Source organism: Brassica rapa, chromosome A07, assembly GCF_000309985.2.
Source record: "Brassica rapa cultivar Chiifu-401-42 chromosome A07, CAAS_Brap_v3.01, whole genome shotgun sequence".
Lineage (NCBI taxonomy): Eukaryota > Viridiplantae > Streptophyta > Magnoliopsida > Brassicales > Brassicaceae > Brassica > Brassica rapa.
Window position 1 is genome coordinate 12,297,594 of NC_024801.2, and position 27,183 is coordinate 12,324,776.

The window sequence follows — 27,183 nt, forward strand, 5'->3', positions numbered from 1 at the left end:
CGGCATCTACTTGAAAACCATGTTTCTCCAAGAGTGTTATGGTTTTGTACCAACACCAAACCCCGACGACGCCTCCACCATGAACCAGCACGAACCGCTTCGTCTCTGTTCCTTCACCTTATTCAGCTCCTGTTACGCATACAAATGTCCCTCACCATGTCACGACATACTTCAGCCTTTTTTACCTTTCTATTTACGTGTGAAAAAATTATTTTCAAAAGGCAATTCATGCAAAGTTAAAGGAATTTTTTTTTTTGTAACTGAAGTTAAAGGAATTAACATTTACAAAAATTGTGAAATGTGAATGCAAACTATATTTGACCAAATTATGTTTAAAATACTAATAAATTGAAGTTTAATTTTGATTAACGTATATCCTAAAATAAACGCAAATAAACAATCCTAATCATCATAAGTTTATTCATTTGTTTTCTAATAAGTGAAATGCCTGTCTTGTCTACGAGCTGGTTAGGCTTGAACAGTTCCCCTTTTTCTGAATTTTCTATGTTCTAGTTTCTCCACCCAAAGGAGAAGAGATTGTTTATAGATGCATTACTACATGTTACAACGTTTGTTCGTGCTTGCCTCTGTTGGAGAAATGAAACAGTTGAGATTTTCACGTCGTGAAAAAGGCCTTTGCATGAGACTTGGTCTGACTTGGTATTGAGGAATATATATATGAGAATTGTATTTTTTTGACAATATCTGATAACTAGGTGTTTTGCCCGCGATGCGGGCTTAAACATTTTTATAATTTTTTAAAAGTTCTTTGTACACTATATTTATTATACTAATAATAAATCTTAAAATAACTTAATATTATAGTTTTAATTATTTAATTAAAAAAATTTATTTGATTAATATTGAATTATGTAATTTATGTTTATAACTTTTTACTAAAATACTTTTTCAGATAACCATACAATATATATATATATATAATTTTTTAATTATATTTTTAGATTTTAGATAATTCAATATTCTATTTTTAATTATCTAATTAAGATTTTTATTTGATTAATATTTAGTTATATAATTCATGTTTTTAACTTTTTACTAAAATACTTTTTCAAACAACAATACAATATATATACAGAAATTATCTCTTTTTTAAATTATATTTTCAGATTTTGGATAATTCTTACTATTATTAATTTTAATCAATTATCTAATCAAATAACTTAAGTTTTCTTTATTTTTTAATTTCGTTATACATTTTATTCATTAAGGGTATAAACAATATTAATCATTCTAACTTTTAACGTGAGAGCTCGATTCCAAAAATTTACTTCGCAAATAATAGTATAGATATCCCATATATATTAAAACAGAAGCATTGTAATAAATGTATTTACACTATAATAAACACGTGGCAACCTCACAATGATTTGATAATAAGTATGCTAACGCGTTCACACTATATTCATAAATGTATTCACACTATGTACTTTGCGATTTTTTTTAAATATAAAACTCACATACATTGTTCCAATAAAACTCTAAATTTTTCGGTTCGAATAAAAATAGATAACGAATCAAAAACCAAACTATATATATATTATTTTTTATTGTATACGGATAAAGTTGAAAAAAATATTCATAAATTTTGATTCGATTCATTATCCGTTTTGATTTGAACCAAAAAATCTGGATATCTGTAACTCTACGAAACAAATCAAATACTAAAATACAATATCCACAAATGAAACAAATCACAAAAACCAATATTTTTAGGAACATATATCTAATTCGATCTGTTATATGCATATATATATATATATATATATATGTAAAGAATTATATATATATATATGTTATATATATTATACTTTATATCAGTTTTACAATATTTTTATGAATTAAATTTATTATATTAGGAAATAGAATTTAAAAAGTCAAATAATGTTTTATTTTATTTACGGATCAAATCAGATATTCTTTAAAATTCTAAAACATTTCGGATATCCGAGTCACCAAATATCTAGGTGGCTAAAGATCGAATCGACACGAATGCTTCCAAATACCTAGATATTCGATATGTGACAACCCCTATTTACGGATACAATTTTATTTTCTTTAAATGAAAAAAAATGACTAATGTCAAGGCCTTTTTTATTTTAAATTAATTTTATCTTTCATGTATTATTTTGAACAAAAATGTCATTTAATATTAATTAACAATATCTTTATATATTTGTCAACTATTTTTATATCATTTTTACATACACATACATGTGCACCATGATGTGAGCACCTTGTAACTAAGTATTCAGCACAACTGAAGTATCGATTTTTTTTTAAAGTTGAAATATTTTTTCTTAATGCCTCTTTCACTACCGACCAAATTGTAGTGAAATGATATGTCTTAATAATTTTCAAATAGATATACACATAAATATGTAAAATAGTATTGTACAATTTACTGAAATTATCAAATTATGTACAAATACTATATTACATATGTCTAATATTAGCAAATAATATATTGCCTAAAATTTACAGTTGCCGACTGCCGGAACATAATGTAATGAACAAACATTACAAAGAATGTATGGGATCCCATCACAATACTTCCTTGTAATGCTTCAACAACTCCAAATGGTCGTCCTCTAGGCAGTCTTGATCAGCTCAATCGAACAGAGGTTAAAGTAGTTATTTACTCCTTTCGTTCCAGCTAGTTCAAATCCAGTTTTGAACAATCAACGTGGTGTTAGTGCAAAGATGACACCACAATTGAGTAATGCAGAAGATAAATCAAGAGACAAAATAGATACAAGCAATCAACTATGCTTTATTAGAAATCGCCTAAACAATCTATTACAAGACTTGCTTATCAGCTTTTACACGTCAGTATTAACACCCTAACACACGTTACTGACAGATTACTAATCTACCCAAACATGTCTCTTTCCCGTCAGTACTTCAGCATCTGCTTCAGCACGACCCAAGAACACCCCTAAGGGATTTTCACCCTTCCTCTATAATAATAGCCAGTGTCTTATGGAATACAGACGACTCCATAGCTCTTTTATAGTGATCTCCACGTTCCTGAAACCCTAGTCTCCAAGGCAACATGAATATGGACAACTTCCATATCAATAAGTACACTTTCCTTTTCTTGAAATGTACTTATTCCTCAAGGCATAAACTTGCTCCCCAAGTTTATCTCTTGCCTCTTTCTCCACGGTATAAACTTGCTCCCACGCCTGCTCAGCATCTTGCGTCCACATGGTCTCTACCACTCCGCATGCCTCCTGGTTCACTCTCTGACACACACTGCCTCAGAAACTACTTCAACGACTACGTCAGGACATAAACCCTCAGTTTATCCTTCTCCATCTCAGCATATCATGCATCCACATGGTAACCCACCACTCTGCATGCCTTATGTAGTAACGACTAATGCATCCAGCATCAGTGACTTCGTCGTCTAGTTAGTCACGGAAGACCATTGACATCTACAAGCTCCACTTGCATCTTCACGTGGCATCCCTAAATCTTTCATTAAAAATTTGAGAACCGAAAAGAAAGGTAAACATGTTTACATGACTATCTATCACTATACCATCGTCCAACAATATCTAGAATATGCTTATAAGGGTACTATATTTCATGTTTACATATATTCATGGATGATTTTAGTAAATATATTGAAAGAAATCTATTCCATTTATAAATTCACTCATATGGAACGACTTATAAATGGAATAAAATATTATTCAATACAAACCGAGACAACACTAACTTCTGGTACATCTATCCATGCAGGGGTTCCATACCATGCGATCAGTACTGTACTATTTTATTATAATATATGTAGCCTATTTCAGATAAAAATAGTCCAGATCCACATGTTTATACATCAATTCACATTTACAAGACTGTTCTATTTACCAACTCACTCAGATAGAATGACTTAGAAACAGAAGAAACCATACTATACAGACAGAAAACTCCTAACTTATGGTTACCATAGGTTACTAAACAGAGTCTGACATGAAATGACATATGGATGTTATACTATGTAAGTTTAAGTACTATAGTAACTAGTATACAAAGTATAGTAACAAATACTATTCCGAAATAGACAAAGCAAAAGGACATTTGTGTTATAAAAAACACTAGATCATTACTTGGATTGCAATTATAAGGATCTAATTCGACATACAACCGAGGACTTGTCAGATGTGTACACTCGGTTCAAATAGTTCCCACTTGAACATAATAGAAGAGAAAATCTCTTCAAATTGAGAGAAATGAAGCATATAATCAAAACTGTAGATGAAAAATTTTCTAGTAAAACGAAGAGGTTAGGGTGATTGAGGAAGAGTTGATGAACCTCGCCGCGGCACCGTTTACATTGTCGGTGACTCCGTAGATTTCAGATGCAGCGAAGCTTCCCATCAGTAACCAAGCAAGCCGTTGCAGACGGGCATCTCCTAAGCAAAGCTACTCCGGAAATGATCTTGGTGGTCACATAGTGGATAAATAATGGGAGAGAAACCACTCACTTTCTACAAAGTTACCAACAAAAATTACTTTCATAAGTTATGTGAATCCCCAAAGGCCACGATGTACTTGTGTCAGGTAATTATTAATTTAGTTTATTTTTTTGTTTGTAGATTTCGCTGGTTGTGTGAAAGGCTAAAGTGACAATATTATATAAAGTACATACATTATATCGGTATACTAGGGTATTTGGACATAGAATGAATTATTAATTGTTTGATGGTCATATGGTGCAATTTCCCTTCTTATATTAGCCCATTTGATTTTGAAGACGAGTCAAGTGAAGGCCAAAGGTTAAAGGCAAAAACATGGCTTTAAATATTACAAGATATAACAATTAGTAACATTACTACATGATTACGCGAAATGAGGAACACTCTGCTCCTTTTTAAAGAATTTATCAGGATTATACTTGGCTTTACTTGCATCAACTTCTTCAAAGTCCCAAAAATATATTTGGATGAACCGTAGATCTTAGCTTCATCCACGTTTGTCTCGCCACTCGGATTGTTTCCAGTGTCGATGTCTCTGTAATTTATAAATGATTCTGTCTGGTTACTTGACACTTACGGTTCCGCAGCCTATTAAAGCTCTTTAACATTCAAACTTAAGTTAGTCTCTCTATTTTTTGCTTGTGCCCAACGATGTTTTTTCTGGCTAAATATCGCTTTATACATTCATATCTGCAGCTGATGGGAAATGTTCTCTGACCAGTGATTTGAGCTTGAGTTTACTATGGTTCATGGTTGCTTGTTTGTAGAGGTAACATCTAAAATTTAATTTATATACCTCATATAGATTTAAAGATCTATAGCTGGAATAGCTCAGTTGGTTAGAGCGTGTGGCTGTTAACCACAAGGTCGGAGGTTCGACCCCTCCTTCTAGCGTTATTTTTTGAAAAATATTCCTACTCTCATTAACTTTATTATGCACAGGAATTGACTGATAAGTGCCAAGGTGGAGCTGAACCAATCAAGAAGCAATGATGACGTCGAGGTGACAACTTTAGGCGGGAAAGTTTCTTGAGTCTTGAGTTTTTTTTTTTGGATTGGATGTGGTCACTGGGAAAGTCTCCAGCAGATCGGTAAAAGCTGAAATTTTTTGCGAGTTAGAACCGAGACTCGATCGTGGTGATGGCGTCGGCGGTACTGGTGACAGTGGGAGTAACAGTGGAAATGTGATTATGTGGATTTCTTTTTCTCGGAGACTATGGCGAAGAACAAGATCTTAAAGTTTCATGTTAAGATGTTCATGTCCACAACTAATCTAATTACTATTCGCGTTTTGGTGTACACGTCCACACTTAATTTTGTTTATACTTTTAATATATATATATATGCAAATAGATCTTAAAAACAGAAAATTTAAAATATAATTTATTATGGTAATTATTTTTGTTTAATTTCTTTTAGAATTTGAGATAAAAGTAAATGAAATCATAAAATATATAGAATAAGAAAAATAAATAAAATAATCAAAAAGCCAACATTTTCTTTCCCACAAAGACATAGTTGTCCAAAAACTCTGTCTACCCCCACAAGAAAATGACTCACATGTGAAAAGTATCTTTGAGTATAAGGGAAAATTAAAATATTTCCTAGCTAGTAATCTAACTCACTTCATTTTTTTTTTAAAAAGCATCGTACATGCTATTGTATTCAGTGTCCTTCCCATGCGGTCCAAGAAAAAAGATGAGCCTAAGAAGTAAGAAAGAGACCAATAAACAACAAGAGAAATGGTTGGATCCAAGTGGCAAGATAGGTGCCCAATACTACGTCAAATAGGAAGATATAACAGAAGGCTAAATCTGCACGACCGTGATTCGTGGATTTTAGAAAAGAAGCCGGTCTATAAATTATGGTCTAGAAAAGGAAGATATTTTATTTTATAACATAAACAAATAAAATATAAATTATGGTCTCCAAAATTCTAGAATAGTATTATATGGCGCCAAAATTGTTACAAATAGAAGTTAATCGAAATTCTTAATAAATTATTCTATAACTTCCAAAATTTCATATTCAAACCTGGAGAAGATATCCGTAGAAAGAGTCAATCTTTGATGCTAAAGTGACGGACGAGAACTGCGATTTGATGTTACATGATTGTGCTAAATAAGTGTGTACAAAATGCTTGCCAACGAAAGTGTATCATCGATCATGCAATGATGCGTACATCTTAGCAACCCTTCACCCCATTAAAACCCCCACAGCCACACCGAACATGACCAGCATTCCAACAAGCTAAGCGTACGTTCCCAGAGAGTGATGGAAAAATCTTAGATATGTATATTATTGGAGACGGATATGTATAGTATTCAGTGCATTTCCAACTCGGTCCAAGCAAAAAGATGATGTATTGACATGGCAGGAAATATACTGATTCTAACAAGATGTGAATACTCAAAAAGAGCCTTTAAACAAAAAAATATAAAGTAAAATGACATGAAAAGCAACGTTGAGATCCTAATAAATAAACCAATAAACAAGCAATAATAGAAATGGTTGGAGCCAATCAGCCAAGTGGCAAGTTAGGTGTCCAAGACTACGTCAAAAAGGTATGAGAGATAACCGAAAGCAAAATCTGGACGACCGTGATTCGTGGATTTTGAGCTAACCGTCATGAACATAAACAAGTGAAACATTAATCTATGGCTTTTAAATTTTAGAGTTAGTATATATATGGTGCCAAAATTGTTAAAAACAAAAATTTATCAATTTTTTTACTAAATTAGTCTATAACCTCTAAAATTTTATAGTCAGCCCTGGGAAAGATATCCGTAGAAAGACTAAATTTTTGATGCTAAAGTGACGGACGAGAATTGGGATTTGATGTTACATGAATGTGCTAAATAATGAGTATCAAAACGCTTGCCAACGAAAGTGAATCATCGATCATAACCCTTCACTCCGTTAAAAGAGTAGAAAGTATAGGTTGATCAACATTGAATATTTAAAGAACAAATGTAAACATTTTTATGAACAGATAAATCGAGAAATACGTGTAGTTTATCATTATTGAAAAGTGAAAACCCCAATTTGATATGTGCTAAATGGAGAAATGGACGCGCTTAGAATACAAAGCAAGTAGTATCTCATATTATGGATTATAGAAGAAAAAAAGCAAGTAAAGCTCTTTATTGATTTTTAACTTTATATATAACAAAATACTAAAGAAGTAATTCCAAACCCTAAAAAGAGTTTTATAACAAACCAAAAAGAGAAAATAAAGTGGGAAGAAAAAGAGACAGCTCTAGCATTTCACCTACGTAAAACACACCGTTGGCAAAATCTCAACCGTCTATAGCAAGTAAAACCCTTAATTAGTCTGAGATGATCTCACACCTAAAATCGCAAAGCCACAGCCGCAATGGTGGTTAGGACAATGACGGTCGTGGTTTGGACATAGTGTTTCTCTCCACCGCTTGGATCGAAACCGGTGCTCCCGGAGGGTCCCATACTAGTTCCAGGGAATACAGATGAAGTCGGCACTCCAGTGGTGGGATTGGTTGGCATTCCAAAGGTTGAATTTCCGGTGGATGGAGTTCCGGTAGATGGAGTTCCGGTGGTTAGATTTCCGGTGGATGGAGTTCCAGTGGTCGGAGTACTAGTGGAGCTGCAATAGAGTTACTCCATAAGCACACTTAAATCATCATAAAAGTTTGAGAAAATGGTAAACCAGTTGTAAAGATTTAGTAGCACATCTACACATTATTATATTTGTTACTGGACTAGTTAACAACTATGTTGTGATTCTTTTAGTACTCTAATTGAGCATATAACCTGAGTAAACTGGTTAAGTTAGTACCATTTGAGCTTCAACCAATCCGGTTTAGCTCAATCACTAGTGTTGTTTGTGTCACACTTTGATCAACAAATTATAATAATCACTCATCATAAAACTCAGTACTGATCTAAAGACAACACCAACCAAACGACCAAAAATCAAACAGAGTACTAAAAGAACCTTATCTAGGCTCAAAGGTGAGATGAAGTGAAACATACCCGGAACTAGGTAAACAACTAGAAGCATCTGCAAGAACACAGTAAAGAAAAAACAAAGTCAACATAATAAGATTTATATTTGATGAAAGAAACTTCCACGTTTTGATAGATGGGTCGGAAGAGAATACTTGAAGGAGGGGAAGTGGAGACTACGGCGGCGCCGTTGAAGTCACACGTTGCACCAGTAGAAGCTTTCTTCTGATAAAAGCTGTTAACGGCGACATCACAGTGGTTTTTAACGGTGTTCGGTTGGAAACAAGGACCATTTTGCTCAATCTGCGAACAGTCAGCACCTGATCCACACGCGTAGTCTATTACCTTCTGAAGCGCTTGCTCGTCTCCGTCCTTACACACACAAATCGCAGCGTCTGTTCAATGACAAAGAAGAAAAAGAGACATAGAAATCAGAATAGGGATCTCGGATCAGAATATGCAACAAATAGAACTAACACAATATATGTTTGGTGAAGTGGAAAAATATAAAACCATGTTTAGCATTGCAACGAAACCTAGAAGCTTACTTGAATAAGTAACCATGGAGAAGATAAGAAACAAAGAAAGAAAAATTGCCATGGCTGCTTCTAATCAAGATATCTCTGTAAGGCTTGCTGAACAAGTAAGATCGACACTTCTTTAACCCTAACAGTGTTACGGATACGAGTTTGCGTGCTTGATGGTATAGAGAGATAGAGGGAGAGGGATTCTTATAAGATGGTCGAATATTTTTTAATTTTTTGTGACAACTTTTTTTGGATACTAATAAGCACTGTACAATACATTAAACCTTTATATCCCTTTTGTGTAATGACTTGTAAATGTTTGATTTTTAGTAAACAAAGCAGAGGAACAACAGAGAAAAGATGAAAAGCTAGTTGTCGTCTAGTTTCTGTGTGACTGGTCGACGCACAAAAAGATGTAGTGGTGACTTTACGTGAAAGAAAGATAGCTTGTTATTCACTAAGTTTCCTCCTCACTTTACGTATACCACATGCATTTTTTAGTTTGCTTTTTTAACATTTGGTTTATGATAGGAGAATCTACTACGATTAAAATCTAGCTAGCTTTCCCCTAGCTAATACATAAAAGTGACGCATACGTATCCAAAATAGAAATAGTGGTTAATTTGGTTTCATTGTAAATGTAAATTAAACATATGATTAGTTTCAAAAAAAAATTAAACATATGATTATTAAATGATTATATAATATATTTGTAAAGCTAAGTCGCAGTATGATTTTGAAGCACTAAACACGATGAAAATGATAGAAAGCAGAGAAAATAACAGAAAAAATGGAAATAATATAGTCGCATAAACTCAGCGCAAAGTACTTAAGGGTTAAGGTAGCGAGGGAGCCATGTGCAGGATAACCTTGCATCCGCACTACAGCACGTAGATTAGGTCACCAGTCAAAAAGTCATACTATAATTATACTAATCCGATAATTTAATGATTGATTTGAAGACGATCAGATATAGCAATGAGTTTAAACGGTATCATAATAAAATAATAAGGGATGGCTCAATCAGGTTTTAAGTAAGATTTTTTTGTTTGTTTTGGATTAAGTTTTTTGGGCTCAGATTATTTGTATCATAAATAACTGCACGACTAAATTTTAATCTAATTTTATTTGAATTGTTTGAATTTTTCAAGAGAATTTGGTTATCATCTTTTTAGAAAAATTAACTATTAATTAACTTCAGTATAAATATTTTTAAAAAATATATATAAATAGAAGAAAATCATTATTTTAATAAATTGACCATTGATAATATATTGAGTAGAAGTAAACATATCATTTTTTGGTATAAACATACAGTATACAGAATATCTTGAGAATTATACTTTTAAATTTATGTTTCGTCTTGACATATTTTGCAATGTTTTTGAGGTTCTGACATACATAAATATAATAAATTTGATAAAATTATATAATAAAATGAAGAAGATAAACCTACTATCAAAGAAATACATAAATAAAAATCACAAAACACTAAATGTCAAATAAATGGGTAAAACTAGAAAAAAAATCATTGAAAATATTCAGATACTAGTGGATGCAGTGACAAAGAAAAAACTATGGAAAAAAGAAGAGGATCTAAATGTTACTTAGTTTGTTCGTGATTTTTAACATGTTTTGTATAGGCATTATCATATCTTTTCTTACGCGATAGCTAAACAAATGCAGAATCGAATGCGAAATTATAAAAGTAAGTTTTGTTTCGTGAAACGCTGCATGTAATATTATTTATCGATGGATAAAACTAATGGTATTGATTTCATAATACAGTATTTACATACAAATTTTAACTAGAATTAAGTTTGTATTGGATGAAACATGAAACAAATAATCATGATAACTCATAATAAGTTGTTTGTGTTTTTCATATTAAAGATATAAAATAAAAAGCAAATGAAACTTGAAAGATAAATCATTAATTAACTGTCAGAAACCACTTGTGTTTTTAAAATAACTATGTAAATCTTAATAGATACTACTATTTGCGAAGTGATTTTTCGTATTATAAAAAAAAAAGTTTTACAATAAAAGTTCATATAATAATTTTTAAAATATACATAAATATTCATGAATGGTAACAACGACTAACTTTTAACATGGGAGCTTCATTGCAAAAAATCACTTCGCAAATAATAGTATAGATAAATGGATAAAACTAATTGTATTTTTGATTTCACAATACAATAATATTTACAGACACATTTTAATTGAAATTATTTTGTATTGAATAAAACGTGAAACAATAAATCATGATAAATCGTAATAAATAGTTTGTGTTTTCTTATTAAAGATATAAAATGAAAAGAAAATGAAACTTGAAACATAAACCATTAATTATCTGTCATAAACTAGTTGTGTTTCAAAATAAATATGTAAATTTAAAAATAAATTATGATAAAAAATATGTAATATCAAAAACTATAACATATCAGAAACAAAGAACAAATAAAGATGATAAAAACTAGACAAAAGAAAGCTTGTCTTCGTAAACTGAAGAAATTACTAAAATCTTCATGGAATAATTGGAATAGATTCATCCTAGTTATTCAAACTGAAACAATAGATTCAATTTCTTACATCATGATTATTTTTAGCTGGAAATCTGATTTTACAAGAAACATGTTCATACGTTAATAAAGAAATATGTTCATTTAAGATGAAAATTTCCTTGCAATAACTTTTAACAATATATTAAAAAAATCAACAACTAGTCATGTTCCTCTAGTAAATTTTTGATTTGCCCAATGGATGAACATAATGACAAACGGAAACATAGTTGAAAATAGTGTGAATGATAGTATCTATCGGTTTAAAATTTGCAAAGGTAAACCATAATATATGTGGATTTGAAATTACTCAATCTATCTAATTATTTTTTATCTCAAACATTAAGTTGACACATAAGAGAAAGTAATGATAATCACAATGATAATTCATTTTAATTGGACACACCATTTTTAGATAACTATTTAAATGAACCATTGTGAGACACTTCCACACTTGATCAACCCAGGTCTCATATTCAATCATCAGAAAATAATTTATTTAATAATATTAGGTATTCAATCACAATAAAATTAAAAGAAAACTAGTTAAAGAAAATTTTGATATCAAAGAAATTAGTTCAATATTCAATGATCTTTGTAATTTATAATATGGTTAGTTGTGTGATATGTTTATCCAAAAACACATGCTGTATATATTTGTTGTGAGTTAAATTTGTCTTTTTAGTTATGATAAGTTTTATTCATAATGCTTAATGATTTAGTTTAAAATAATATAATAGTTTTATTCATATTTCTTAATGATTTTGTTTAAAAATATTCTATTGTTGTGTTGTATCGTAGGATTGTAAAACAGTTCAAGAGGAATATTGAAAAATAATATTCAATTATTTTTTGTTTTTTCTTGTTAGTTCCGTATAGTTGCATGAACATGTTAAATTTTTTATTTTATGCGAAGAAATGTATAAAAACGAAAAAAACAAAATCCTATTTCGTGATGGATGCCAACACAAAGAGACACTATTATTGTCAATAAATTACTGTAAGTTAGAAAATTCTTGTTATGAAAAGAAACATGTTCATTTAAAGATAAAAAATCTCAATAATCATATAGTCCAAGGCAACAATTTTATTGAGGAAATTAAAAAAAAAAAAAATCATTAACCTCTATAGTGCAATGGTTACATGTAATGAGCTGAACAAAAAAAAATAGTTCAAAATATAGTGTGAATGTATCTATCGATTTGAAATTTTCTAATGTTAACCAGAGTATCTATGGATTTGAAATTATTGAATCTAATTATTTATGTTTATGCTTTCAAGTTCAGTGTGTAATGTGTTTGTGACACTTCTGAAACTGTTTTATAACTATATTTTATTTATTTTGTATTCAACTATATATCAAAGAAATAGAATATATATAAATTGAATTAACACATTTTTGAATTTCATACACTGTCATAATATTTATATAAAAGGTAAATTATTATTTTTATGATTAAAATTTGAGTATTTACATAGCATAACATACGAATTCTTAATTTATTAAGTCAATACTAGCCAACACAAACAATATTTATTTGAATAAATTTAATAATTACTTAAGTTAGAACAACCTAAGTAATTTAAGTGTCAGAAAAGAGGACTATATATGAAAGTTAAAAAATTATAAATTATGAAAATATTGACATACATGAATACTCAAAAGATATCAGAAACTGCCAACAACATGACCAACAAGTATGAAGTTGAAACCATTCTTAATAAATGTAGGAAAGGAATCAACTCGTAACACATGACTTATGATAACAAGCATTCGTCGTAGTCTCCACAGCTTTGGAATGTACTCGAAAACGACAATACATGTAGAAGTCGAATACTATGATCAAGTCCAGTAAAAATCCTTTTCCGAAGTAATGTTATTTATTCATTTTAGTTTTTATTTCAATCTAACTACTGAAATAAATAAAGATGCAGTTAATAAATATTTTAAAATAAAACATATAATTATATTTTTATTTGGGAAAAAACCAACATTAAAGAAAAGGAAATAAACGAAACTAATTGTTAAAAAACAATAAAGCATATTTTTAGCAAAAAAGAGGAAAAATAAATATTTTTAATGAAAACATAAGTAAATCAACTATTGAAAATAAATAATAGAATATTTTCATTAATCTATATGGTGAATATCCTACTATCATACTATATATATTAATTGAAAAACCATTTAAGTAATTTTTGCTTACATGTCGATCATTAGTGAAGCCTTAAAATTGTTATAATTTGAATGATCCATGATTAAAATTTTTCATTTATTTTAGTTAAATCTAAAAATAATAAGTGAGTTTATAAAAATTAATATTACTTACCAAATAATCTACATAATATTACAAATAATCTACATAATGTTAATGATTTATGGTAACTAATTATCAAAATATAGAAAGAGTAATAATGAATGATTTGTTTTTATAGAAATTGTATAAATGATTTTATAATCGTATAGAAATTATTCTATTTGTATATAAAGTATTATAATAACTATTAATGTCCTATAAAGTCCATACACGCTTTATAAATAATTCAAAATTATAAAAAAATATTATAAAATTATTTATATTGAGTTATCATAAAATTTTAAATTATTATAAGATATTGTAAGTAATTTATAGAAGTTTATAAATTAATTTATAAAATATATAATTATGAAATTATAAAATCATTTGTAAAGGGTTATGACTCTATTTATAGTTGAATAAAATAATTAGAAAGATTTCTATATCGTATAAATTGTACTACACATCTATTAAATATTAAAATAAAAGTCATTATAGTGACTATTTTGTACGTGTCACTCATAATTGAAATTTAAAATTAATACTTTTTGGTTAGCAGTATTTCTATTTTTGTTTAATTAATTAAAATATAAAAATAATAACCATGTTATACTCTCACCTTTTACATCCTTATACCCTCTGGTTGTGGCATGCTCTAAGAAAGCTCTTGAGTCCTTGGATGAGGTATAACTCGACTATCTTTTACATCATGGTCTGAATGTTGTTACATTGAGGGTTGTGGTGTTAGATAGATAAAGCGTTAAGTTCTCTGACCTTGCAATGTCACATAATCCACCAGGTATACTTTCAGTTAGAGACATTGAGTCAAGGTGACACTCCATATAAGTCTGTTGCTGCTCTAAACTGTATATATAATTCTTGGCTGTGCAAACACATGGGATCTTGTTCGTGCTTACTAGAAGTTTGCTGCAATAAGTGATTCGTTTGGGCTGAATCCTAATATTGACTCGTACAATGCGTTAATATATGCATTTGGGAAGGTCAAGAATGTGATGTTTCCATGTCATATGATTGTCTCTCTTTAATATTTTTATTTCTTTGGAAGAACTGTCACAAGCTTGTTTGCTTTGCAGACTTCTGAGCCTACAAAAGTATACACTCAGCTGACTGGAAAAGGTTTTAAACCTGATGCGGACGTATTCATTGCTGGTTGATGCTCATCTCATTAACCGGGATCCCAGGTCAGCTATGGCCGTCAGTGATGACATGGTAAACCAGAATTGAAAACCGAACCACTATGGCAGAAAGATTTGTGTTTTGAGAAACTAAACCATGGTTTTTGGATCAACAGATTAATGCTGGATTTGAACCTTCAAAGGAGACATTGAAAAATCTAAGAAGGAGATGTTTCAGGGAACTAGACTATAAAAAGGATGCTCAGGTGGAGTCACTGGCCAAGAATTTTCAAATCAGGATGGGATCATAGAACCGCAGGAATATGCTTTTCAACATGGATTACTCCAGGGGGCATGCATAATGCAACGATATACCAAAATGAATGGTTGTAAAAAAAAACCTCAGTTTCTTGCTACAGAGGAATCAAACTGTGACCATGTCATCAAGTGTGTTTGGTCTTCTCCATTTTTGCAGAAACTCTTGTGAGGAGCAAGGTATGAAGCTTAGGTTCATCGAATATTTTAAAGCTATGGATCCCGGTGTTTCATTGATTCACTGTGTATACGTTTGAGTCTCTAATCTGATTTTTCCATTACATGGTTCGTTTTTTCTTAATGTTGGATACAAAAAGAGTTGGGTTTAGGATCGCTAGTCTCTATGCAGATGCTTTCAGGCAGCGTTGACCAATACATGTTAAAACTTTTTGAATATTCCTTGATATCCTTATAAAAAAACACTTGATGTTGGGTTTATTACAATTTTCATAAATAAAGCCTTGTTTCTTGTGTTCAAGTAGTCGTGCCTGAAGGCAAGTTATACAACCAGTAACACTAACCTGAAAAATAGATTCGAAACTCATCGAAACCGAACCGAAAATCAAATAATATATAAATACCTGAAATAAAATTTATGTACCTTAAAATATTAGTTATATATAGTGTTAAACCATATATTATCTAAAAATACAATTCGTAAACTTGAAAATTTATGTTGGTAATATAATAATACAGTACACTAACCACCACGCCTAATGTTTATTGATCTTTGTAATCCTTGGATAATGTAATTGTGTACCGGTATGGTTGAGGCTGATAAACCGGAGGTGAATTAGAAGGAAGGCGTTTCTATGGGCCTTGAGAATTGGCTGGCCCAATTCAGAATTATCACACAACAAACAGTTCACCTGGGATCAAAGACACGAAACCCTAAACAGACTGAAGAAAGGGGACAAGATGGGTGGAAGAGATGACGAAGTTGACAGAGGTAAAGAGAAAGAGAAAGAAGAAGCAGAAGAAGAGCAAGACGGCATGTCCGTACTCTCTCCCTGCAAAGCTCTACCTTCCTCCGCTTCTTCTCTCTCCAAGGTTTCTCTCTTCTTTTATCTGCCATTTACTTACTCATCTTCTTGTTTATGTGATCGTAATAGTTCTTGGATTGATTGATTCTCAGGAGCAATCACAGGTTGAACTGGAGCTCACGTTATTAGAAGCTCTTGAAATCTATCCTCCCGTTAAACTCCGAGGCAAGTTTTCTCACAGTTTGTAAATCTTGATCCTTAGGCCAAGAAATCAAGAAAGCATAAACCTTTTTCTAATGTGGTGTGGCAGGCATACATCGTCACTTTGTTCTTTACGGTCTGATGGAATACCTCGGCAGAAGGTTTGTATGACATTTTCTTGAGTTCTAAATTGATATTGATATTTGTCTGAACCTTTCTCTCAACTATTTTCTGTCCATAGCTTTGATCGACAGTTCACAGCTGATGAGGTTCTGCAGCTTCTGGATCGTTTCTACAACATTGAGATGCTGGTGAGTTAGTCATTACAACACAATCATTGACTATTATGTTCCTAAGTTGCTTCTGTTTTCTCTTCATAACCTGCTTTAGAGTTGTGCTGATGGTTTAATATTTTATTAGAAATCTGATGATGAAGACATTGACATTCTTAACCACGAAGAAGACTTCACCTTGCCGCAGAGTTACTTTGATAAGGAAGAACAATGACAGAAGAAAAAGAAGGATTACTGGTCTTTGCTTCATTCTCACCCCTCTTTTTGTATGTAGTTGGTTAGGTTTGTCCTCAGCTCTTATTCTATAGTATGCGGTAATACTAGTATAGAACCATTAGAGCATTACTGATTTTAGAGCCAGTGGTGTGTTTGTTTGCTTGGTTAGGAGTTTCTTATAATGCAGTTGATTGCTTTGTGTATTATAAATAGTCAAAACATATCAGATCAAGTCACAATAACATCAAAGACATTTGATATAATGAGATTGACAACAAAAGAAGTAATTAAGAAAAAAGAACAATATAAAATTTGAATTCATTTGTCTCATCTCCCTGATGAAACCAAGATGTGGAGTTTAATCTAAACTCATTCAACTTCCAAAGCCTCTGATCATTTCTGAAACAAAGAAACAAAAAGGCAAACCACATTAGCTTAGCACAACTTAGACTAATGTTAATCAGGTTAATTACATCAGTGGCTTCTATGATCTTGCAATGTTCTTGATTGGGTTCATCAGACTTGACGTTGTCTTCTCCTAAAACAAAAGAAGATATATTCATTCTTAATCTCAGATAAACCATTTAAATCAAGCGTTGTGATTTTGAGACAGACCTCCATCCTCAGGAAGATCAGAAGTCCAGAGGGTGAGATTGTCTCTAAGGAGCTGCATGATCAAAGTGCTGTCCTTGTAAGACTCCTCACTCAGCGTATCCAACTCCGCAATCGCCTCATCAAAGGCTTGCTTGGCCAAATGGCAAGCTCTGCAACATTCACATTAGTTGACACCTGATGGTATTTCATTTAGGTAATGCTATTTGTTACAAAAAAATGAATTGAGACCTTTCAGGAGAGTTCATGATCTCATAGTAGAAAACAGAGAAGTTAAGAGCAAGACCAAGACGAATCGGGTGCGTCGAAGGAAGATCAGTGCTTGCAGCTTGTGTTGCAGCCTAATCAAAGCTTAAGCCTATCAGAACCTTTAACAAGTGTCAGAGACAGAACATGTCTAGATCATACCTCATAGCCTTTGAGCGACTGTTCAGAGGCTTCCTTCCTCTCTTGCTCGGTCTTAAACTCAGCCAAGTAACGGTAATAATCTCCTTTCCTACGCCATTTTCAAATCAAGTTGAGTTTCATCTGCAGATATAATGATCCAAAAGAAGATTGTTTCTTACATCTTGTAATAGAAAACAGTGGCTTCTCCTGAGGTAGCGTGAGGGATAAGATGCTGATCGATGATGGAAAGAATGTCTTTACATATATCAGCGAGCTCGTCTTCCACCTTTTGGCGATAACCCTTGATGTGTTTCACGTTCGTCTCGTTGCCTTTAGACTCTTCCTTCTGCTCGATCGACGACATTATCCTCCACGAAGCCCGTCTTGCTCCGATCACGTTCTTGTACCCAACCGACAACAGGTTCCTCTCCTCCACCGTCAGCTCGCTGTCCACTTTCGCCACTTTCTTCATCGTCTCAACCATCTCTGCAAATTTCATTACCGTAACTTTGTAACTTTTGATTCTTGTAAGATATTAAAGAATGTATTGATTAACGTACCGTCGTAACGCTCGGCTTGTTCGGAGAGCTTAGCCGTGTAGACGAATGTCTCTCTTTCTTTGTCGGATCCTGACGACATCTTTTGTCACGATAATGTGTCGGAAACAGAGATCTTGGTTTCTGTGGTGTCGGCAAAGAGGGGAGAAGTAAGTATATAATAAGAGGTTTGAAGATGGTTCGCGAATGGCGGAAGAAGACTGAATCTCAACCTTTAGATCCGAGGTGTCTAAGTGTCTGCGCAATTCTTGGCTTTTCCTGCAATTATTTATAACTAACTTAACGAACTTTTAGCTCCTTTATGACGTCGTATGTACGTAATATAATATTTTGAACGGTTGGACATAATATATCAATTGGGGATGTAGCTCAAATGGTAGAGCGCTCGCTTTGCATGCGAGAGGCACGGGGTTCGATCCCCCGCATCTCCATTTTTTAATTCCCTCTGCTGCTCAAGTGCTCACAGCCTCACACTCAAAGTGGTTTACCCTAATTTTCTTCCATTTATAGTATTTAATTAAGGGAAATTAGGTTGGATAACTACAAAATAAAGCATAATTCAATATCTAACCAAAAAAAAAGTACATCCATTACTTCTATAATATATACTATATTACCCTTCGTATCCGGTTAATGAAATATTAAAATACCTTCTTCTTCTTCTTCAGTTACCAACCACCACGGCTCTTCTTCCATCACCACCATACATCGTCTCTGACTCTCTGCTTCATATATCGTTTTTATGCTACGTTTCTACTTCTAAACTTTATAGACCACAACGGTGTTATGGTCGAGACGCCTTCGATTCTCTTCTTCACATCATCGATTTATGTTTAGATCAGTTGAAATACTATATGATATTTTGTTTATTGCTATTCTATTTTAATAATATTTCATACTATGTACTATTTACATATTTTGATATTTGGGTTAGGGTTTATATTTACCTTTTAGGGTTTAGTGATTACTATTTTGGGTTTAGTTTATGAAAGGGGTTGATGTTAGGATAAACATTATCTGATGCCCCGCTATTTGATAATTTCATTGTTTCTTCCATATCTATTTAGTTTCCATTCTATTTAGTTTTCATTCCATTTAGTTTGTTCCATACCATTTTGTAATCTATGCTGTAAAAGGCCATTACTTTGTCTCCATCTACGACAAATTTTTTTCTTTTGCCACAACGACGACCACCACGGCATAACAACAGTATCTACTGCTACAAAAAAAGTCATTGTTTCTTCCATATCTATGACCGTAACTTCCTCTTCCTCTGTAACTACTACCATGGTCACCACCACCGTAAACACCATCATCGCCTATGCCATAAACACCATCACTGTAACAACTCTTTTTATTTTATTTTTTCATTTAGTGACACATGATCTTTATGTGTTATCACCGTCTACCGTCTTAGAAAAAGGAGAAAACCGGAAGAAAGAGAAGAAAATGATAGGAGAACTAATTATGTCAACATCAATGCCATATTCTTAATTTTGCTCTCAAAATTGGCTAGTACACAAATTAACCCTTTAATTAATTTAAAATATTTGTTTTTTATTAACTGTTTTTCTTTTATACTGTTATCTCGGAAAATTATGAGCATTGTCTTCGTTTCTACTTGGAGAATGATCAACATCGAAAACCCAATTCGGCGATTCTTTCTTCTCCCAAGAGTTCACTACCGAGTTGACTCATCCAGAAGTATCTCCAACTACCATAATCATTCTCCGAGAAGATGATTTTCTTTTCGGTAGAAAATCTTATCCGCATAAATTAAATTAAATCTACGAAGTTATCTCAACTGAAAATATAAATTAAATAAATAAAAAAATTGTGCGTCTAATGGAAAATTTACAACAACACATAAAAATAAAAATCAAAAGAAACAATGAAACAATCTAAAGATATTTCAACGACAAAAAATTCTAAAGAAACAGTTTAGAAACTACAACTTGCTTTTGAGATTTCATGGAGGATGAAGAAGAAAACATTCACTAACATATTTTTGGGTTTTAATTAATATTTTTATTATAAGTTGGTTAGATCGTAATTTTATGTATAAGAGGTCCACACAGAATAGAAGAGACTGTTTGAGATTTTTTTGTATGCTTAGAAGACTAAAAGAGATTAAATCCTGATTTGGCCTAGATTTTTTTTTTAACTCACAAAAGGTTCATTAACTAAACCAACACAAATCTATTACTTCTTACACAAAAGAACAGACCCACTAGTTTTTAGACCATCAAACTAATCTATTAAAATTCACAAATCATCAATTATCAAGTTGAACCTCCCAAAAAGCATTTCCTTCTTCCATCTCTTCTCAAATAAATGTTTTGTATGTATAGGTACCTTCCACAAACCAAGTTTGACACAAGCCATGCAACATGGAAGCCTATCTGGAAGTTTGAGCTTGCTCATTGAAGTTGAGCTAACAATATAGTTTTTCATTTGTTTCATAGATCTATGACGGTGACATCTTGTTGAGAACATTTTGACATTTGTCACTATAACTAGTGTAAGAGCAGGAGTCTCATCTTTTTTCTTCAAACGATGTACATAAATTTTCTTTAAAATATATCGAATAGAATCAGCTAAAATAGAACAATTTTCGCACAATCAATATCTTTTGGGTGCATATCTGAAGGCAACTTTAGGTTTATCATATAACGGATAACTTTCACCACATAAATACATGTGATTGAGAAGATACTTGGGATTAACATGTCTGAGTGCATTGGTGATGACTCTTGGCAATAGATCATATTCGTTTTGACAAGATAAACATGTTTTGTTGAGATCCCATTTGATGTTGATTTATTAGTATAAACAAAAAAAATCATACATGTTAGTATAATCCTATGCAAAATTTCCTCTCCATTTCCGTGGAGACTTTCTATCTCTAGACTGATTTAATTTTTCCAGTTACTAACTATCATGAACTCAAAACTAACACATTTGCTTCGAGATTCACTGCATAACATGAAAAACCGAACTGGAACACACATACACATAGTCGAATGGTTTTATTTCCTTATACTTGTGAAAACTAAAATCAAAGTAAAACCAAATCGAAGATCGAGTAAGTATTCAGATATCTGATATACAATTATACACATAAAAGTAATAGTTATATATATTGTTAAATAATCATCTATCTAAAAGTACAAATTTAATTAAAATTAATCATTTTTGTCAAAATAAAATAAAATCATATTTCTCATTAAACAATACAATATTTACATAACTTTTTAACTGAAATTAGTTTGTATTGGGTGAAACGTGAAACAAATATCAATCGCGATTACTCATAATAAAAAGTTTGTGTGTTTTATACTAAATTTTATAATATGAAAAGCAAATGACACTTGAAACATAATTCGTTAATTAAATGTCATAAACAAGTTGTGATTTTAAAATAAATTGTAAATTCCAAAATAAATCATAATAATATTATGTAATATAAAAAACTATAACATATCAGAAACAAAGAATAAATAAATATGGTAAAAATTAGACAAAAAGAAAGCTTGTATTCATAAACTGAAGAAATTATTGTGATCTTCATGGAGTGATTGGAGAAATTTGTGCCTCCTTATGTTCAAAATAAACATGTTCATTTTAATATAAAAATCCTAATAAGCATAGCCCAAAATAAAACATTTTATTGATCAAATTCAAACAAATAATCGTCAACCTCTTGTACACTATTGATTTGTACAATGGTTATACATAATAACATGAAGAAAAAAAATTGGGTTTTGCAGTCGCTAGTCAAACTGACTGTCAATACAAACCGTAAAACGGCCTGGTGGATTCCAATCAAAAAGACATTTTGGCATGTTATGATTGGATTAAAATGCATGCCATTATTTTTTACAGTTAATCTACTCTAATGATAAAAAAAATATTGTAATCTCATATAGAAAAGGACACAAGTCTACAAAACATGACATATTTTACACAAAATCATCATAAAATTTTGAAAACTATAAAATAGCTCATATTGTTATTTTAATAGCTTTTAAATTTGTCAAATTTCAGAATAAAATGAATAACCCCACTTACAAAAATCTTCCTATTTGTTATATTGATGAGAGATGATAATCGACCAGAGAATACTGAACTTGAGGGATAGTGAGCTTACTAATATGATATTGGTTAAAACGACTCAAATACTCAAAAAACTATCCTGATTAGGGTTTTCTGATTTAGGGGATTTTGATTTTTTGACTCCAGCTTAAGCCTCTGAAACGCCGAAGTTTCATATTTCATATTATTTGGGTCTAGTTTGGTCTTATCCTTCATTGTCTGAGCTTATATCTTTAGACAGGTAAATGAGCTCCCGTTTAAACATTCTAGACAGCTTGGCTTTAGCGATAAGTCAACGTAGTTTGAAGAAGTTGTTCCACGCTATACTTTTACCCCAGGTGAATATTTACTTGTAACTATTAACTTGTTTGTGGACTTTTAAATGTTAATTTTTTAAAGGACCATTTTCTGTCATGTGACTGAATCATTTCTTTTGAATGGATTATTTTAACAGTACTAAATGAGGGAGGTGAAACATTTGATGAAGATTGCAAATTGCAATCTTCATTAGGAATGGCAATTGGGACAACCCGCCCCGCCGTGGCCTGCCCCGCTGCGGTCTCTATCTCTGGCAGATCTTTGCGGGTCAGCCCGCCGTAACCCGCGGTTCCCAAACCTCTACCCAAACCTGCCCCGCTTGCTACATAGGAATTTGCGGTCCGGCCCGTGGGTAGTGAAAATGCAGTCTTCATTAGTTCTCTTCTTCTCATTGACCTTGAGACATCTCAGAACTCATCGCAAATCAAACAGTTTTCAGAAAGACAGAAAAAGAAAAAATGGAAGTGATGAGCTTAGCTGCTCCATCTTCGCAAAGAAAATTCACTGGCTGCTTCTTAAGCGCACCAATAAGCCCACGAAGAACCACAGAGTGGTACAAGGAGGAGGCAAAAATAAACTTCTCCGAACGTTCTTTGATTCCTTTCGATTGGGAAGAGAATCAAGGCAATCCGAGGAAGATCACTGACAATGAAGAAGATACTGTTGATGATAAACAAAAAGTTAAGAGTTTTACGAGAGTTTCCCATGATAGTTTGCCTCTGTTTCTCTGTTTGAAGAGATCGTTACCGTCACTGCTGATAGTATCGCAAACAACTTGTAGTTACGAAACACGTTGTAGAGTTGTAGAGTTGTAGACTCATCAGAGAGAATAACTGAAAACTTCAACTAGATACTAATGATGGCCTTATACTAGACTATTTAACTTTTGAGTTTTGAAACTAATGAATATCATGTACGTACCATAAAGATAAGCTCTAACGTAGATGAAACTAGTAGCAAACTATGGGAGAGAACATTATCAAACATTATAAGTTTATAACTATCACTAGTGGTATTCCGGCGCTACGCGCCGGGTTCGCATGTTTTATTATTAAATGAATTACGGTTTTATATTTATTTAGCTTAATTTTGACATTTTAAATATTTTGATCTGTTTTTTTTCTGAGATTTTCTATATGTTTTTGTTTGTATTTTTTATCATACGTGTTTTCTAACATTTGTACTAATTTAATTATACTCTTTCTCGTTGTTAGTTTTAGCTGAGTGAAGCACATCGTTATCTTCGTATGAGTTTGATTATCTTTCCCTGTACATTAGTTGAAATAGGACTAATGTGTCTACAGTAGGATCTTATCTTTGATATATAAGTATTTTATATATTCAATCTATTTTTTCTTTCATCTGTATTTTTTTGTTTTTTTTTTGTATGTAGTTTTATATTGTATATGTTGTTCATAGTATACAATTATAAAGATTTTAGTGCCATGTGAATTTAGATATTAGACTTCATATATTTTGGTGTTCAAAGAAAAAAAGACTTCATCTATCTTTATTCATTGAATATGTAAAGTCCGGTTTCTGACATTGGATTTGATACAATAACCTTCACTGTGTTATTTACACCATGAGTACACTTTTACAGGTTGTGGCTTATAGTAGTAACATAAGATACCATGAGTACACTTTTATAGGTTGTGGCTTATAGTAGTAACATAAGATACATATGTTTTATAGGTTGTCACGGTGACATATAAATTTTTTAAGTTCGTGCACGAAATTTTTGCATCAGTATCCTAATTAATATCTTTTGAAAAAGTTGAAAGCTCTTATAGAAAAGCAAGTGAAATTTAATGGTGTAAAACTATAATACGTTTTGCGGCTTTGTTTTCAAATATTTTGCTCCTTGTCAACTTAGTTTTCTTATTGATCTTAGACCTATAATGTTTTCCAAACTCCCTTTTAGAATTGTCTATTTCCCCTCACATATTCTTGGAATCTAAAAGCAAAGCCAAAACTCACCCTTTGTAACTCAGACATCAAGTTATATATGACATTGCAACATTACATATTAAAGATTAATAAATTATAGCTTGGAATCGAGAGAGATGGCTTGGAAACCATAGCTTGAGAATCACAATCTCTCGTTCCTAGGTGAAGATGTTATGCAGCTGAATTCTTGGGTATATGAGTATATTCACCCATCAGAGTAGCTACATTGCAGGTTGATCGAGACAGAACATTTATTCAATCCCAAAAAATCTCTTCTCTAAATGACAGCTACATTTATCTGGTAGTAGGGATAAATGACGCAACATACATCTGGTACGGATACTTAAGCGGTGTTACGGAACTGGGTGTAATCTAGAAAAATCATTCAGCGTCCCTTATTAGATCCGCTGCAAAGCAGAGCAAAGCACATCAAATCAACCGATGGGCGGACTTGAAACTCCAATTGTTTCAACCAAAAAGATTAGCTCGTGCTAAACTTTTGTAAATTTTGGTTCATAGGTGATATAAAGATTGATACATTGTTGGTTTCTGAAGTAATACCTGACCAGGCATGACTTCTCCATTGATCTGTACTGGTGTTAATTCCGGCATACAAACATTCCTTGAAGTGAGAATCAACGATGTCCCTTCCCTTCCAAAAGACTTGTCAGCTCCAACACTATAATGGTATGGTCCCTGATATAGATTGTTTTGTATAAACATCAAAACAGAAAATCAAAGAAGAATGAAGTAAAAACCCCTAGAAAGGGAAATGAACATCAGAGGCCTTACTATAAGATCACTTCACTGTTTTTCCCAGGAGCTTCACCAGTGTTGGAACAATCATAGTTCCTTTTTAGGAATTTTGATGGTTGGGTTGCAGGTCCAGGGAGAGTGTAAAGGTAAACCAAACAGAGATCAGTAAGCTTTGTCATTCTGATTCTATTTTACAGGAAATTTGCTAATTTTTTTGTCAACGTGTAAATAAAACAAAACGATTACCTTGGCTGTGCTTCTCATGTTCACTCCAGAACCACCAACCCTGTTTTGAAAGATCTTAGAAACCCGAAATTTAAAAGTAAAAATAAACAGAACACATAACTCTTTTTTTGTTGTTCAAGATGCAATTATCAAGCAACTAACCAGTGAGAATGACAAAAACATTGGATTTTAAAACTAAACTGCAGAAAGAGAGATGAGGAAAAAAAGTTACTGATATTGAGTACAAAAGCCAAGAAATGGAAAAACTAATTCATTAAAGGAGAATATTGTATGGCAAAATAATCACAGAAATGATACCGAAAGAATCTTTTTCGTTGGAGGAGCTTTTGAGCAGAGCTTAGTTTGACGACTTTGTTTCCCTGACAAAGAACAATAGATTTTGGTTAAGAACATGTGTTAAAAAGTTTTGATGAAACAAATAGCCATAACAATTATTTTGTTTCTCAATTCCCAAATTACAAAATATTGGTGAATAAGAAAAATGGTCTCTTACGATGACTGGTTTCAGTAATCTTAAAGGAGCAAGACGATGCACATGAAAAATATCTCATCTTCTGCATATATATAATCCCCTGAGAGAGCTTGATAATAAGGCATTAAAGATGATGTAGTGGGTATCGTTGATTGAAAGCCATTAGTGTGGACGTTTCTTAAACGCAGCAAAGGGAGGGGAAGCGGAACAGTAAAGTCTTAGCAGAGGAGATCGACGGCGTTCTCCGTCGTATCAGGCTGATCAGGGTGGGGAGAAATGGGCTACAAATGAACGGAAAGAAGATTTGGGCCAGATAATAAAATTGTATCAAAAAGTTGGTCCACTACCAGAATAAAGTCAGAAAGCGAGAATCATCTAAAAAAGTTGTACACGTGTCCAGATTTGCCCATATCATCTTGAGGACGTGGAGGAAGGAGGAGAGAGGCAAGCCTCCTTTATTGTATAAAATTATCAAGCAACTTATAAGACAAATGACAATAAACAGTAAGACTTTAAAACAATCAAAGTTTCAAACAAAACAGTTCATACATAAAAAAAAAAAACAAAACTGATAAAGACACGCGGGTCTCGAATGCCCCGCAAACCCGCGTCGACCCGCCCCGCATTGGCCCATACCCGAAATTGACCAACCCGCAAGACCCGCAATATCTCGGGCCTAAGATTTGTAAGCCTAAACCTACCCCGCAGTGGGACTTTACGGGCCAGGCCCGCGGGCTAAGGTACCAATTGCCATCCCTAATTGCAAAGGGGA

The 27,183-nt window shown here is 32.3% G+C and overlaps 3 protein-coding genes, 1 long non-coding RNA gene and 2 other non-coding genes across 7 annotated transcripts; 4 read left to right on the top strand and 2 right to left on the bottom strand.

Annotated features, from left to right (window-relative positions):
• The first annotated feature begins 1,781 nt into the window (after positions 1-1,781).
• LOC103829184 lies at positions 1,782-7,738 on the top strand. Its single transcript, XR_004449689.1, has 2 exons — positions 1,782-5,271; positions 5,445-7,738. It is a non-coding gene; the product is annotated as an uncharacterized LOC103829184 (long non-coding RNA).
• TRNAN-GUU lies at positions 5,323-5,396 on the top strand. Its single transcript has one exon. It is a non-coding gene; the product is annotated as a tRNA-Asn (tRNA).
• On the bottom strand, positions 7,624-13,507 carry LOC103829185 (carbohydrate-binding X8 domain-containing protein). The gene is made up of 4 exons (XM_009104844.3): positions 9,035-13,507; positions 8,642-8,881; positions 8,514-8,541; positions 7,624-8,124 (listed from the first exon to the last, which is right to left on the bottom strand). The coding sequence occupies exons 1-4, from the start codon at positions 9,084-9,086 to the stop codon at positions 7,854-7,856; spliced, it is 591 nt and encodes a 196-aa protein (XP_009103092.1). The 5' UTR covers positions 9,087-13,507; the 3' UTR covers positions 7,624-7,853.
• A 2,638-nt stretch (positions 13,508-16,145) lies between these two features.
• LOC103829187 lies at positions 16,146-17,224 on the top strand. The gene is made up of 5 exons (XM_009104845.3): positions 16,146-16,375; positions 16,461-16,533; positions 16,619-16,670; positions 16,751-16,820; positions 16,930-17,224. Exons 1-5 carry the CDS (start codon positions 16,244-16,246, stop codon positions 17,014-17,016), a joined length of 414 nt encoding a protein of 137 aa, XP_009103093.1. The 5' UTR covers positions 16,146-16,243; the 3' UTR covers positions 17,017-17,224.
• Positions 17,041-27,123, bottom strand: LOC103829186 (14-3-3-like protein GF14 iota). Of its 2 annotated transcripts, XM_033276288.1 has the most exons (11): positions 26,433-27,123; positions 26,237-26,298; positions 25,730-25,979; positions 25,499-25,633; positions 18,578-25,344; positions 18,197-18,503; positions 18,039-18,126; positions 17,862-17,971; positions 17,634-17,782; positions 17,492-17,556; positions 17,319-17,417 (listed from the first exon to the last, which is right to left on the bottom strand). In XM_033276288.1, exons 5-11 carry the CDS (start codon positions 18,654-18,656, stop codon positions 17,412-17,414), a joined length of 804 nt encoding a protein of 267 aa, XP_033132179.1. In that variant the 5' UTR covers positions 18,657-25,344; positions 25,499-25,633; positions 25,730-25,979; positions 26,237-26,298; positions 26,433-27,123; the 3' UTR covers positions 17,319-17,411. The 2 variants fall into 2 exon arrangements, with proteins under 2 accessions (XP_033132178.1, XP_033132179.1); XM_033276287.1 differs by having other exon boundaries at positions 17,041-17,556; positions 26,433-26,671.
• On the top strand, positions 18,933-19,005 carry TRNAA-UGC. The gene has a single exon. It is a non-coding gene; the product is annotated as a tRNA-Ala (tRNA).
• Positions 27,124-27,183: the final 60 nt, after the last annotated feature.